This window comes from Vespula pensylvanica, chromosome 3 (genome assembly GCF_014466175.1).
Source record: "Vespula pensylvanica isolate Volc-1 chromosome 3, ASM1446617v1, whole genome shotgun sequence".
Classification (NCBI taxonomy): Eukaryota; Metazoa; Arthropoda; class Insecta; order Hymenoptera; family Vespidae; genus Vespula; species Vespula pensylvanica.
In genome coordinates this window covers 9,407,971-9,422,293 of record NC_057687.1, presented here as the reverse complement: position 1 = coordinate 9,422,293, position 14,323 = coordinate 9,407,971, and the positions used below count along the sequence as shown (strand labels likewise).

The 14,323-nt window shown below is 39.0% G+C and overlaps 2 protein-coding genes across 8 annotated transcripts; one reads left to right on the top strand and one right to left on the bottom strand.

Moving 5' to 3' along the window:
• The first annotated feature begins 110 nt into the window (after positions 1-110).
• Positions 111-9,764, top strand: LOC122627661. Of its 5 annotated transcripts, none has more exons than XM_043808972.1 (11): positions 111-318; positions 398-549; positions 789-1,242; positions 5,551-5,681; positions 7,340-7,497; positions 7,591-7,822; positions 7,984-8,182; positions 8,273-8,511; positions 8,616-8,718; positions 8,857-9,087; positions 9,561-9,764. In XM_043808972.1, exons 4-11 carry the CDS (start codon positions 5,571-5,573, stop codon positions 9,674-9,676), a joined length of 1,389 nt encoding a protein of 462 aa, XP_043664907.1. In that variant the 5' UTR covers positions 111-318; positions 398-549; positions 789-1,242; positions 5,551-5,570; the 3' UTR covers positions 9,677-9,764. The 5 variants fall into 5 exon arrangements, with proteins under 5 accessions (XP_043664907.1, XP_043664906.1, XP_043664905.1 ...); XM_043808971.1 differs by having other exon boundaries at positions 111-326; XM_043808970.1 differs by having other exon boundaries at positions 111-330.
• Positions 9,765-9,823: 59 nt separating this feature from the next.
• Positions 9,824-13,290, bottom strand: LOC122627660 (cholesterol 7-desaturase nvd). 3 transcript variants are annotated; one of them, XM_043808967.1, is made up of 5 exons: positions 12,822-13,290; positions 11,727-11,881; positions 11,399-11,565; positions 11,154-11,332; positions 9,824-10,945 (listed from the first exon to the last, which is right to left on the bottom strand). In XM_043808967.1, exons 1-5 carry the CDS (start codon positions 12,909-12,911, stop codon positions 10,184-10,186), a joined length of 1,353 nt encoding a protein of 450 aa, XP_043664902.1. In that variant the 5' UTR covers positions 12,912-13,290; the 3' UTR covers positions 9,824-10,183. The 3 variants fall into 3 exon arrangements, with proteins under 3 accessions (XP_043664902.1, XP_043664901.1, XP_043664903.1); XM_043808966.1 differs by having other exon boundaries at positions 11,154-11,565; XM_043808968.1 differs by lacking the exon at positions 12,822-13,290 and having other exon boundaries at positions 11,154-11,581; positions 11,727-11,785.
• Positions 13,291-14,323: the final 1,033 nt, after the last annotated feature.

Sequence of the window (14,323 nt, the reverse complement as noted above, 5' to 3'; positions counted from 1 at the left end):
TTATTTTTCTTTCATTCAAAATAAATAAAAATTACATAACTTTGTAACACAAAACAAACGTATAAATTTTTAAAGTAAACGTTCCTTTCGCACGTTCATTGAGAAATTGCATAAGCGTAAGATTCAACGAAATCTTGCATTGAGATGAGATAAACTCAATGGAACAGCGTTGTTACAAAAGTGGGGGAGAGGAGCAGGAGGGTTTCTCGAAGGAGTCAAGAGAATCGTTGCTTTCTGTTCAAGCAACAAGATTCGACGGCGGTATCCTGAATCCTAAAACTATTAGTCATGAGTGTCATACAGTTGCATTACACAACTGTGCGTATGTATGTACGTTGCGCAATTAATCCGAAGCGTGTGTTTTACACGTCGCTAAACCGAACCCGATGACTTTTAGTCTTTGCCTCGACGATAACTTAAGGAAAAGGCGGACGATATGTAGAGCAAACAAGAGTAGAGTAAAAGAGTTTTCACGAAAGCAACACACTTCTCTACGATTTACACGACATGTAATTGAGGAAGTTAAAGATCGATCTCTCTTTTTACTAGGTACACATCTATTTTTTTATTGAAACTCATTCTTTGTTTATGTTGATCTCATTACATGCAGATATACGTGTATACATATATCTATATATATATATATATATATATATATATAATGTTACATGTATTATATGTATATATATATATGTATATATGCACACACACACACACACACACACACACACACACACACACCTATGTAAAATATATCTATATAATAATAGCTATAAAATATATCAAAGGAGATCAAGATCAAAGGTCGTGAAAGACACGAAGATTCGTGGGTCGTTCAACGGAAGGATCTCACAAACCAATTCAAGGGGGTTGAGAGATACAAGGACGACTCGATGATGCTCGTACGAGGAGATGTTGAGAGGAGAAAGAAGCAGGGGCGGAGGCGGATGAAGAGGAGGATGAGGAGTAGGAGGGGACAGGAGTATAGGATCGGCGAGAGACAGTTCAGTGGCCCTCTTCCTTCGGCCGCGAGTCGCGCCTTTCCAAAGGCCAGCGGGCTCCTTGTCCTATTTCTGACGTCACGCGAGCGCACAAGAGACTGCCTAACGGCGCATGCGCGACTGTTCACCAACATGGTGAACGTCCTGCAACTCTCACTCGCGACTCGGAGGAGGCAAGGCTGCCTGCGAGGCGACGAGTAGTGAGCGGTTATCGCGTCGTTCGTGCACGGCCCGAATAAAGGTCCAACGTAAATTCTACGATAGAATTGCTAAAAGTCTTTCGCGGGGAGTAATTATCATTTTTCTTTTCCCTTTTCTTTTTCATCCTCCTCATCTTTGTCGTCATCATCATTATCATTATCATCATCATCATCATCATCATCATCATCATCATCATTCTTCTTCTTTTTCTTATTTTCTTTCCCATTCACTTTCTTTCCTATTCCCACTTTTCTACCATTTTTAGTAGCCTTCTCTTTCTTTTTTCTTCATTTTCTTTTCCTTTCTATTCTTTAACTTCTTCTTCTCTTCAATTTCCCCTCACTCTCACTCTTACTCCTCCGCGATATCCGTACCCCCTTTTTCCGATGATAGTGCCGATTCTCGATCACGTAGAACCTCAGGAAATATCTGCCTCGAAAGATATATATTCTTTGGCTTGTGCCTTCCATCGTCCTTCATCGATTATGGATAGGCAAGCAGCTCGACAAAGTGCTAACATCTTTGACACATCCGAACCATATTGAAGGTGGAGGACGGCTATACACCATCGCCGTGTCAGAAAGAGTGCTGTCACTCGAAAGGTATGTAACGTACCGCTAGATCGGTAACATATGGATGTCCTCCTCGTTGTCATGTTCGTCGTCGTTCCATACGCGGATATGCAAAATCGCCTACATTATATCTGTTTCTCTTTCTCTCTCTCTCTTTCTCTCTATTTCCCTTCTGTTAACGTACTACCATTACCATTATACGAGAAAGAATGAGAGAGAAATCTTTAAGTGTATAAAATTGTGAAGAGAATTACGCGAAGCGAATCGATTTGTTCTCGACCGACGGCTTTCATTTTTCTAAGAAAAGAAAAAGAAAAAAAGAAGAAACATTCTGAATATTTGTTTTACAAAAGAGAATTTAAAAAAAGGCGCCATTGGAAGGTCGCCCTTCGCGCGATTTTTTCGAACGACTCGTGCGTCGCCCTTTCGAGAGAGAAAGAGAGAGAGAGAGAGATCTTTCGTATCCTTCGGCGCGCCCAATGCGCGCGCGCAAGATAGAAAGAGAGAGAGAGAGAGAGAGAAAGAGTTAAATCGGGATCCATCGATCTTCTGGACACTTTTATGAGAATATCCTCACGTAGTATATTCGAAGTATTTTTATAGTTGTTAAATCTTCAAAAGATGATTATATGATTTCTTTGAGAAGCACAAAATTAAAATAGCATATGCCAAGAAAAAGAAAGAGAGAGATAGATAGACTGATTGCGAGATCGACTTTCGCGGCGCTCGCGCGCACGAAATCGTGAAAGCCAAGACGGCGGCGATGTCGTTACGATTTGCGAGACTACTTGCTTCTTCTTATATTAGCGATAAATTTTTTTATTTTCTTTTATTCATCGTGCCGTGAAGTAAATAACAATCACATAAGTAGATAGAAGGAGATAAAATATAGATCGAAGAGGAAGAGAGGGAAAGAGGAAAAGTGAAAAAAGTCGATCATTTTTTGTCGATCGGACGATGAAGTGAAAAGAAAATAAAAAAAAAAAAAAGAAAGGAAAAGAAAAAGCATTTTGTTAGCGGTCTCAATCAAAATTGCTAAAGAAATATTTAAATGATAAAGGCTAATGACATTCATGGTACAGGTTTTGGGACTTTCGATTTCCACAAAAAAATGACTATTTAATTATTTTTTTATCAAATGTTCTCTCTCCCTCTCTCTCTTTCTCAAGGATATGAGAGAGAAATAGAAAACGGAAGAGAAGATCGATACGATCGAAGAAAAGAATGATTATAATATGGCGAGACGAAAATATCCTAACCGAGCCGATGACTCGTAACTCTCTCGGGGAATTTTGTTTCTTTCCTTTCAAGCGGATCACGTCGTGACGTGACTGGACGACGTAAAGCTATGGTCTTAGTTCAGAGACAACCAAAAAAAAGAGAACAAAGAAAAGAAAAGAAAAGAAAAAAAAAAAAAAAACAAGAAAAAAAGAAAAAAGGGGGAAAAAACCGTGATTCAAAAGAGGAGATCGAGGATGATTCGTTTAGATATTTTCTCGATAATCGCTACGGTATTTACCGTGAAGAAGTCATGGACCTGACAATTGCGTCAGTTCAAACGACGACTCATCGGTCGTGCATTCCATTCAAGTCTCTCGATTTGGTCTTTCTCTCTCTCTCTCTCTCTCTCTCTCTCTCTCTCTCTTTCTCTCTCTGTGTCTCTATTTTTCTTTCTTTCTTTCTCTCTACTCGTTAAAGGAGAAAAATCAAAGTTCGCCTTAGGTCGGAGCTTGGTTCTTTGCTAGGTAGAGTGTTTTTCTAGATACATATAGTTAGCCTCGGAGTTCTCCCATTCGAGGCTTCCCGCGAGAGGCCCAAAACTACTCCGCACACCTTTCTCTTTTCCTGCTGCTATTACGCTCGACGAAAGCGAACTCGCGAGCCACGGCTTGCTCGACGAGTCCTACTCGCTTGCTCGCTCTTGCTATCTTTCTCTTTCTCATGCAAAAAGCCGGTCCTAGCCGCTTCTCTCGAGGGGATCATAGTTCGTATATATTTCTCGTCGAGCGTAAATACGTATGTAGATACTTAGGTAAGTACATACATACATACATAGATAGATAGATAGATACATACATACATATATACATAGATAGAAGTATTACGGGTACGGAACGGCCGAGTTGTAGGAGTATTTTGCCCAGCCCTGTCCACCACGCAGGGTATGTGTATGAATGCCTACCTACGCGGCCGACCATAACCAGTTTCCTTCCACTGCTTGAAATCTCGCGGTTGCGCTCATCGAAGTCTCTCGGTTCAGCCGAGGGGAGTGCGACTGTGCGAGTGAGACACAGACTCTGTCATGGTAGAAAGAAAAAGAGAAAGAGAAAGAGAAAGAGAGAGAGATGGGAGGATGAAGTGTGTGCGACAGAGTTAGAAACAGCGAGAGAAAAAGAAAAAGAGAGAGAGAGTGGGAGAGAGAAGCAAAAGAGAGATAAAGAGAGAGAGAGAGAGAGAGAGAGAGAGAGAGAAAGAGGGGGAGGGAAGGGAAAAAGAGACTCGTGTGCCGTACCCACTGCCAGGCTAGACGTTGTTCATGTACAACCTTCGCATTCTTCGAAGAAGTGAAAGCCAGCAGTTTCAGGGAAATTCTGACGGCTTGTACGGTGTACCCATAGGTGAATCGACGACGACGACGATGACAACAATGACGATAACGATGATGATAACTTGCATGGTCGATCAACGAAATATTTCGGTCACTTAATGACCTGGGAAAATTTTATGACGATTCGACTAGTCATCGAATACGATCGAATCGTGTTTCCTCATCTTCCTCTTTTTCTTCTTCTTTTCCTTCTTCTTATTCGTCTTCGTGTCTTTGTCTTCTACTCGTATGTCATACAAGAAAAAAAGAGAGGAAAAAAAAGATGTCGTAAATGGGAAACTCATAGGAGTGTCGTGTAACGGCTCCAACTTCGATGCCAGTCTACACGTGTGCCACGTACGGCCGGTAGCGAGCGTGCCGATGGAATGCGAATTTCACTTTTCCGAGCAGTTGACGCGCCGGTATTCGAGTCGTTCGTACGTTTCTTCGTTTGAGGGACGGTGGTGGAGGTAGAGGAAGAGAAGGAGGAGAAAGAGGTGGAGGAGGAAGAGGAGGAAGAGTGGGAGCAAATGGGAATGTATCGGGCTATTTAATAATTTTTTGTTTTTCGTATCTTTCAAAGCTCCTCGCAAAAGCTTCGCGACTCGTGGAATCGACTCGAGGAATCGACTACTTACTTTTTTTCACAAGTTTCGATCTTATCGTCATACTGGTGAGTCGCGTCTTCCTTATTGAGTATCTACTCAACGAGCATACGAATTTTTCGTATGAAATACGAACGGATAAGCCAATAATAAAAAAAAGTCGCCTGTACAACGTCACGTCGCGTCTAGCTAGCTCGATGACACGGTTTTTAATGGTTTCTCCGATCTTTTTTTCTTTCTTTCTTTCTCTTTCTCTCTACTGTATACTCTTTTAAGTTTCTTTCTTTTTCTCTCCCCTTTTTTTTCCTTTTTTTTATCTTCAAAATTATCGTCACATTTTTACGAATATTTTAAGGATTACACGCGGATGTTCGCTGTCACTTATTCTAAAACAAAAGATGATGATTTTAAGAAAGGAAAAAGATAGTTGGAATTATCGCGTTACTTTTTCGATAGAAATCTAAGAAAGAATTTTATTCACTTTGTTTTGGTAACTGTGTTTCTTTTTTTTCCGATCATCAATCTATTCCTTGACATTGTTTAAATTATTTTTATTTTAATGTTTTTTATTTCCTTTTTTTTAGGTTGAGAAGACGGACACACGATGGTATCGAGAAGAAAAATACTCTCCCGTTCGCGAGATAATCTCGTGGAATCTCAATACGAGGAACAAGAGGAGGAGGATGTTTGGTACAATCTCGACAAATTGTACAAGGTAAGAAATATCAAATAGCAGCTTTTCGATATTACGCTAATAGTGTTCTCAGGGTTCGTTTGAAATAATCTCCTTATTTCCCGTACTTAAGTTTTGACTTTTTTCTCGATAAGAGCAATAATATCGCGTACTCTCGCATTTACATATACGCCAACTCTACTCGCTGACTTTTAAGCGTACCAACCGGTTTAGTAGTTCAGCCATGCACATGCAAGGCAAAGTGTTTTTGGCGACCCTGCATGCACGCTCTTAAAACTGATGCAAACCGGTTTGAAACGCGTGGTTATCGCTTTTCAAAAAATTATGCTCGTAATAACGAAAATAGATACTATGAGAAAGAGAAAGAGAAAGAGAAAGAGAAAGAGAAAGAGAAAGAGAAAGAGAAAGAGAAAGAAAGAGAAAGAGAAAGAGAAAGAGAAAGAGAAAGAGAATGAGAGAGAGAGAGAGAGAAAGAGAAAGAGAAAGAGATAGAGAGACAGGTAGATAGAGATAGAGATAGAGAGTGAGGTAGAATTAGCTCGTAGAGAGAACCTCACACGGATAACTTTAAGAGAAATGCGAGTCTCTCTCTCTTTCCACTCTCTGCATGGCCTGTTATGTGTTACAAAACCGCAGCGAGGTAAAAACGTGGCCGAAAGCGAAATACGAAAGTCTCTTGATGGCGTACTTGTTGTATACGTTGTGTGGTTCTCTCCCTAGTTCGTTTGCTAGTTCGTAACAATGTATCGGTAAACTTTTGAATTAGAGAAAAGCGTGCCTCTCGATCGAGTTCTTAGTGTTCTAATTTTCAATGTACGCATGTACGTACCTACCTACCGAACCTTTCTCACCGTAGATACGTTATGAATTATGAAGGAGTATTCGCGTAACGAGGTCGACTTCTACCGACAACGACAAAGACAATGAGAACGAGTTAGCCACCTTCGAATTCGATTCGTCCTGGTACGTGATTCCGGTCAACGGTGACGATCGACCGATCGATCGGTCGATCGATCGATGCATCATCCATCACCGTTATGTCTTTCCTGTCTCGTTCTGAAATGAAACTTTATTACGCTCGTAGACCGACTACACCACGCAATAATCCCCTATCAACTAGCATACACACTCGACCTCAAGGAATTCGATTAGAACGGAAATCGTAGCTTACTCTTAGCCTTCGTTGCATAACACCTCCGTTCCGATCGATCTCGTTTAAACGATATGGATACTGTAAGAGATCTTTCGAGATCTATTTTATTTTTATCATCTATTTTTGTCAAATCACACCAGAGGTTTTTTTTTGCTCGTATACACACGCGCGCGCTCGCGCAGAAACACACATGCACACGCGTTATTCCCTGATAGATATGGACGATTGATTTTAATACTTTTTCAAAGATCTACGATCACAAATTCACCTTTCTCTCTCAAGACATATAAATAATATCGAGTGCTATATCAGGTCAATGATCTCGTTTTTGACCGGTTCTTTCTATTTTCTCTCAAATATTCGACGTTATAATATTCGTTAATTAAGAAATAAGAAAAAAAAAGAGGAAAAAAAGAAAAAGGAAAAAAGAGAAAAATATATATGTAAATGTCAAAAGTTCTCCTGCATCTTTTTCGGAACACTAGATATCTCGTTTCACTAATTAGCATTTCCTTTACTTGTGTAGGATCACATACAAGAAGTTTTGGATAAATGGAATCAAATAGACGATGAAATATGGGCGAAAGTAATTGTCTTTGAGAGAAATAGACGCGTCGCGAAAGCGTATGCTAGGGCACCGGTTCTCACGATAAACGGCTCGAACGATGGCTTCGACGGCTTCAGGTAACTTACTTTCATTCTTTTATAGTTTCTTATTTCCTAATAATCTTCATTAGATTAATTTATTTTCTTATCTCTTATTTCGTGCGAATACAGGATAGGACTTTGCGGTTTTGATAATCCAATGCGTGATCCGAAGACGGAAGAAGCGAAACGTCATATTAATCAAGGTGTTAAAATAAAAATGGATGAACAAGGAAATATTCTTATTAAAAGGTTGTGTAAAAATAATGTTTACATCAAACCAACCAATCAGGAGGATAATGCTATTGGGCCTGAAATTATACGTAATTCACAGGGTGCCCTCGAGCACGAGAAACCGGGAAAGGTAAAACATTTCTTTATAGTTCTTCTTGATCATTTTTAATTATTTTTCTTCGTGTTTACAATATATAATAGCGTTCGTGAATTATTCGATATGATTTTTATAGAAACAATTAAAGAAGATAGAATTTATTGAATAGATTTATCATTGATTTTTTCTTACAGTTGTTTGATATGAACAAGTTTCAAACAAACTTATCTCGCGAGACTCGACGAGCATATCCCGACAGACGAAGATTGGAGATGCAATGTTTAAGTGCTATCGTTTTTGTAAGAACGGAAGCAGATCTTCTTCAATGTCCAGTTTGGGTTCTCATAGTGAACGTTGTCGGACTGGACATGCTCAAGTCAAAATTGCCACCAGGTATAATAATACTTTAAGACTTCATTTAAGATAGCTCTGTCAGTGAGTTTTGAAACTGATTTTTTAATTACACAATCAATCTTTTTTCAGTTTTAGCATTGCAAAGGCCTGTAGATATAAAGAATCGTCCAAGGATACCTATTCCAGACGAGGATCCTTACAGCGTCGCTGGTGTTTCATCCTCTGTTGGACCTAGTGAAATAATGCAATCAGAGAGAGATTCTCGAGAACAAATCTATATGCAATCCACGAGTTACCAGCAACGACGAGCTGAGAGGCCACCTAAACTTCCACCCAGAGAAAATCTTTATGGTCATGATATACCTAAGGTAATTATATTTATATATATTTTTTTCTTTTTATGAAATTCGTTAGAATCGTTAAAAAATTTTTTTGTAAGAACATTTTTATATGAATTTTTATTTCTATACAGCCCGATTACGATGACATCGAGGATGATTACTCGAGGACGATAAAACCTGCCGGTATGGCGAATGAAGAAAAAAGGAGCAAGAACGATGATAGAAAGAAATATGGTGAGATACGAACGAAAGAATTCTTTTCTTTTCTTTTTTTTGTAATCAGTTAATACCGTTAGATATGTATACGATCATCGCTGTGTGTTATATGGTAGATAATGTTAGATACAGTTTGTTGTTTCTAATTATTTATAGACGATCCATATTATTGTGGATTACGTGCACGCGTACCTAACTTCGTGAAGATGGCAAGAAACGGACAAAGTAAAGGTATTCCTCCTCGAGGACACATCAGACCTCAACCTGCGCCATCTTATGCTGGCTCCGTATATGCCAGTAGTCAATCGTCTCAGATATATGGACATCACGTTCCCGCGAATCGACCACACATCATGTACCATGCGAGAAGTTTTGAGAGTGGGCTGGGTACGTAATATGGGTCAGCACTTGTCGGTTTGAACAAAAAAAGAAAACAAAAGAAATGAAAAGAAAAAAAGAAATTTAATTCACGCTAATTCGAGCGTGTCTCGTCTACGTTCAACGAGGAACAACACTGTCTGTTTTTACGAGAATGAAGAGAAAGAAAGAAAGGGAGAGAGAAAGGGAGAGAGAAAGGGAGAGAGAGAGAGAGAGAGAGAGAGAGAGAGAGAGAATGAGAGTTGCGTCATTTTTTGAACGTTATTAAAAAAAATAAATAAATAAAAGGAAGAAGAACCGGTCATTGACCGCCTCTCCGTTCTATTGTATATTTTAAAATATGTTTATTATATGTTATATTGTGTAATTGTAAGCGTGTGCGATATAATCGTGAGCAGTGTCGATGATCCTTACCCGATCCTTCGCGATCTTTCGAACGATCTTTTGAACGATCAAGTAAACGACCTTCGTTGAATTTCCAGACACGGATAATAGAATCGAATCGCCGTACAACCATATATATGGAAGATTACCCATCCCGACGAGAGGCGTGATACCTCCTGCACCGCGTGCTATGTACATTGGAGAATGGGATTAAGTTTTAACAAGTATCTCAACGTTTGTACCTATAAACTTGTATATTGTTAATATACCACATAAATACTCATATTTTTATGCTACCGAAATTGCTTCTATTTACTTTGCGACTTGTCTTTGCGAAATATCTCATCCTTTCTTCCATAGTCTAGTTCTATAGCCTAGGTAGTGTCCACCTATACCTATGTATTCACGTAGATATGTGATTATCGGAAATTGCACTTACGAACTTAAACCGAGATATAAGTTTATATACATTACTTACCGGAGAGAACGTTACTTTCCAAATATTTTCAAACGTTCTCGATAATCCTCGTTCAACGCGGTAATAGTTTTATATCAAACGGACGTAACTTTACTCTCTATACAATCTCTAAACAATCAAATAATTGTGTAACAATGAAGGAAAGGAAGAAGGAAATAAAACAACATATCCGAGTTCTTTTATCGTCCATCGAGTCCTTCGCATGATTGCTCTCAAACGATAATAATAATTGACTTCCTTACGTCACCACTGCAAACTTTTCATTGCCGTCTGATAAGTAGGACTATTAGTAGAGTAGAACTGAGAGTACCATTTCCGATAAGCGGCAATGGTCTTATCCTCTCGTACTAGGATAGGTCGTGTTTCGAATCTCTTGTGATTCCAAATAGCAACGTCCCTCTCGAACATCAAACATTCACCGAGAAAAACGATACTGGCATAGGGCGCCAACAATGGCGGAGAAAATATAATGTGACAAATACGTTGTAACAATGGTTCGATCGGTGTCACCGTTTGTAAGATGAACATGTTGCCGAATGTTGTCTCGACGAATAACTCGACGTATCCTGGACCGATTTGTTCGACCTTCACGTTCAGCTCAAGTATATCGAATCGATCGAGAAGCAACAGACTGTGACGAAGAGTCATACTAGCTCTATGCTTTTCTCCATTATAAGAATTCTGTTGTCCGTTTGCTATTGTCGCCGTTGCCGTCGTCGTCATCGTTGTCCTACCGTTCAACATATTCTTCGAATCTCCGTTAATCGTCGTCTTGGTTGTTGATGTTTCCTTTGTTAAATCACCCTCCCACATCGTCTCTTCTTCTGGAATGTTTTTTTCCGTCGGAGTTTTAGATGAATCATCATTGGATTCGCTCGAATGCGGTGTCCATCCTGCGTTCGACCATCTGTGACGAACGAAACGCATCACGTCCTCTGAGAGAAACAACGCTGGTCCATGGACCGCGCTTAGATGTGCCAGATCGGCACCGTTCTCTGCTATATCCTGAAATCGATCGTTTCATTACTTTCCTCGAGAAAATCGAAATCGAGATATTTCTTCTTTCCTTCTTCCTCGATCTTAATTTATATATGCTAACTATCGAAAGTCTCGATTTTATTTATTCGTTTTTGAAAATAAAATTTATTCGGATTATCTAACTATTTAAATGCTATTCGAAATGAGGACAACGTTTAAAATAACTTTCTCGAACCTGTATATGGCAATTAACGATAAATTCGTTTCGACCTTGAAACCGCCAAGTCCCATTAGAAATTTTCTCATGGGGATGTGGTTGCCAATCTGGTTTTGCCGATTCCGCATGATACCAAACGAAAATTATTTTATTCACCTCGCAGCTTCTCCATGCTTTTGTTTTAGCAACATTCGGTACTGAAACAAAGTCAACAATTTTGTGTATGTTATGTAATAAAAAAAAGTTAAAAAGAAATTCTTTACCTTTATTGGCATATGGTATATCCATGCAACGACCATCATTACCACAAAAGAGCCATTTATGGAAAGGACATTCTAAACATTCTCCTTTTACGCGTCCACCCTCGCCCATGTTTGCCCCTAAATGTGGGCAATATGCATCGAGAATGTTGACGATACCCTTCTCGGTCCTTCGTATGCACACGACTTAACATTATTACTATCGTCATCATTTTTGAATTATTTAAATTAACTATTATTTAATTATTTTATAATAAATCGATGCGTGTTTCTTTATATCCATTAATTAATATTTTTCTCTATATCGGATTTTAATCAGTTTTACGCTTACCTAAATACAGCAAAATTTTCTCCAAGAGCTGATACGTGTTTCACTTGTCCCACTTTCAGTTGTGAACTTTCCAGTAAAGCAAACCATCCATTTGGATAGACTGGCGGCAATTTTTCCATCTTCCTGTATTTTATTTTGTTCTCACATCGCAAGTCCTTGCAACAACAACAACAACAGCAGGCCAAAGCCTTATTTTATATTTACAAAAAAAATGAAAGAAATTAAACGATCAGATCAAATTAAATTAATAAACATTCGATCTTTACAGCTGATTTTTTTATTTGCTTTGTGTGTAATTATTTATGTAATAATAATTATATAAGTGCGCGCCTGACAATAAGTAGCAATTTAAAATCTATCGATAATACTGTTTGTGAACGCCATCTATCAGGGAGAAACATCTTTCTATCCTTATGATAGGCAACAGTTATTACATATATATATAGCTATGTTGCCTATCATAAGAGTATAAAAAGTTTTTATTGATAGATGGCGTTCGCAAGCAATATTATTGAAGATGTTGAGAATGTTGCATCTCTCCAGGCGCATTATTCGATATTTTTATAAATAATTATAAAAATGTAACTGAAATATTAGTGTTATGTATTTTCTTAGAAGAATATTTATTGTTTTAGATAAGAAATAAATTTTCAGAGACTGAGACTGTTCAATATTAGACATTTAATGATCGTCTGTACAAATAACAAACGATTAGAATATTTTTGTATGTATAATATTTACGTATAATTATATTGGAAAGCGACTAATGATTTTTATTTATACATACATATGATCTTATAATTTTCAATAATTAATGAAACTAATGAGTTAATAACGAGTTAATCGCGAACTTTTCTCACTGGATACTTCATTATGTTTACACTAATTTAGCCACGCTTATTTCAAGTTAATTTGAAATAAATAATATAACATTTATCTAAAAATTAAATAACATAAAAGAAATAGAAATGATTAATATAACACGATTTTCTGTTACACATTAATTCAACTCTATAACCCTGTCATTAAAATCTATCAAAAAATTCTATGATCATGATTAGAGACTAGAAAAAAATGAAAACAATCTTAACTCACTCTGATCCAATTAATTTTCCAGAAGAAAGCGATATAGATTAGAAAAGCCAAGAGGGTGGCGAGGAGGACGCTGTACCATCCAAGGATCATCTTCTTTTTTTCTATCCCGTATCCCGCAGTTAAAAGGAGTCACTGTCGTTCCAATGGAAGCACAGAATTTTCACGTCGGGATGACCGACGCTCTCTACCCCCCTCTTTCTGTCTCTCTATCTCTTTTCTACGAAAGGAAAAGACTGTGTTGTTCTTCTTGTCTTGTCGATGAAGACGAAGCGTGAGCGAGGAACTACCGGCGAACGTCTAAAGTAGAGGCGTCTAACAGCCAGTTCATGAGCAAGAGCTGACTCCCGATTCCCCTATACGTTTACCCCCACTATGACTCTCACTTGGCCGTCAATTCTGTTGGCAATTCGGTGTGCAACGCGAACAAACTTATGAAATACGAGTTCACCATTAACGTGTTATAACAATTATTACGTATACCAGTCTGACTTCTCACAGTTCACAACTTTTTCTTCGGGTTCGATGAAGCAGAGAAGATGATGTAAAAGTGGTGGAAGGAAGGAAGGCAGGAAGGAAGGAAGAAAGGAAGGAAGGAAGGAAGGAAGGAAGGAAGGAAGGAAAGAAGGAAGGGAGGGAGGGAGGGAGGGGTGTAATAAAGTTGATAAAGAGGAGAAGTGCCAATTTTGCTGTTAGAAAGAAAGAGAGAGAAAGAGAGAGAGAGAGAGAGAGAGTGTACTTATGTATGCGTGTGTGTGCGCATAGTGGATAAGAAAAGGAGAGCACGGAAAGAGGGAGAGAGTATCGCGATGATATAAACGAAGTAGTGAAACGAGAAGTAAAAGAAGAAGAGCAGAGGGAGCTTGAAGGATAAGTAGAAGCAAGAGGAGGAGTAGGCCGACGTGCAAAACAAAACTTGAAGGATGTCAGGCGAGAAAAAGAAAGAAAGTGAGAGAGAGAGAGAGAGAGAGAGAGAGAGAAAGAGAGAAAGAGAGAGAGAGAGAGAGAGAGAGAGAAAGAGTGGAGAAAAGAGGGAGAGGAAAAAGAGGAAGGAAGAGAAGTTGTTCGAGGGACGAAGAGGATAAGGAGGAGAGGAAGGTGCACGAGCGTCCTTGCGACGGAGACGAGAGATAAAAAGGGCGAAGAGGAGACGCTGACGACGTACGCTTCTAAAGAGAGAGAAAGAAAAAGAGAAGAGAGATGAGAGAGATGAGAAAGAAGGAGGAGGAGGAAGAGGAGGAAGAGGAGGAGGAGGACTCTGTTGCATTCGCGCACTCGCGTTGCGCGGCTACCCACTTGGAGAACGTCTCGTCTTCTTTCTACGCACCGAGATGGAAGTCGTGATGGAAGAAGAACAGGGAGAGAGAAAGGAGAAGTACCAAAAGAGGAAGAGAGGAAGAGAGGGAGAGAGAGAGAGAGAGAGAGAGAGAGAAAGAGAAAGAGAAAGAGAGAAAGATGATAAACAGAGGGAGAACAAGAACAGAAGTGAGAGAGATAGAAGAAAA

Bases quoted from the DNA above. Each gene is read 5' to 3' on its own strand.
- LOC122627661 (XM_043808972.1), top strand. From the start codon at position 5,571: ATGGTATCGAGAAGAAAAATACTCTCCCGTTCGCGAGATAATCTCGTG. The intron at 8,512-8,615 runs GTAATTATATTT...ATTTCTATACAG, and splicing joins ATGGTCATGATATACCTAAG to CCCGATTACGATGACATCGA. The intron at 8,719-8,856 runs GTGAGATACGAA...AATTATTTATAG, and splicing joins CGATGATAGAAAGAAATATG to ACGATCCATATTATTGTGGA.
- LOC122627660 (XM_043808966.1), bottom strand. From the start codon at position 12,911: ATGATCCTTGGATGGTACAGCGTCCTCCTCGCCACCCTCTTGGCTTTT. The intron at 11,882-12,821 runs GTGAGTTAAGAT...TGTTGTTGCAAG, and splicing joins GGAAAATTAATTGGATCAGA to GACTTGCGATGTGAGAACAA. The intron at 10,946-11,153 runs GTTCGAGAAAGT...GATCGATTTCAG, and splicing joins TCGTTAATTGCCATATACAG to GATATAGCAGAGAACGGTGC.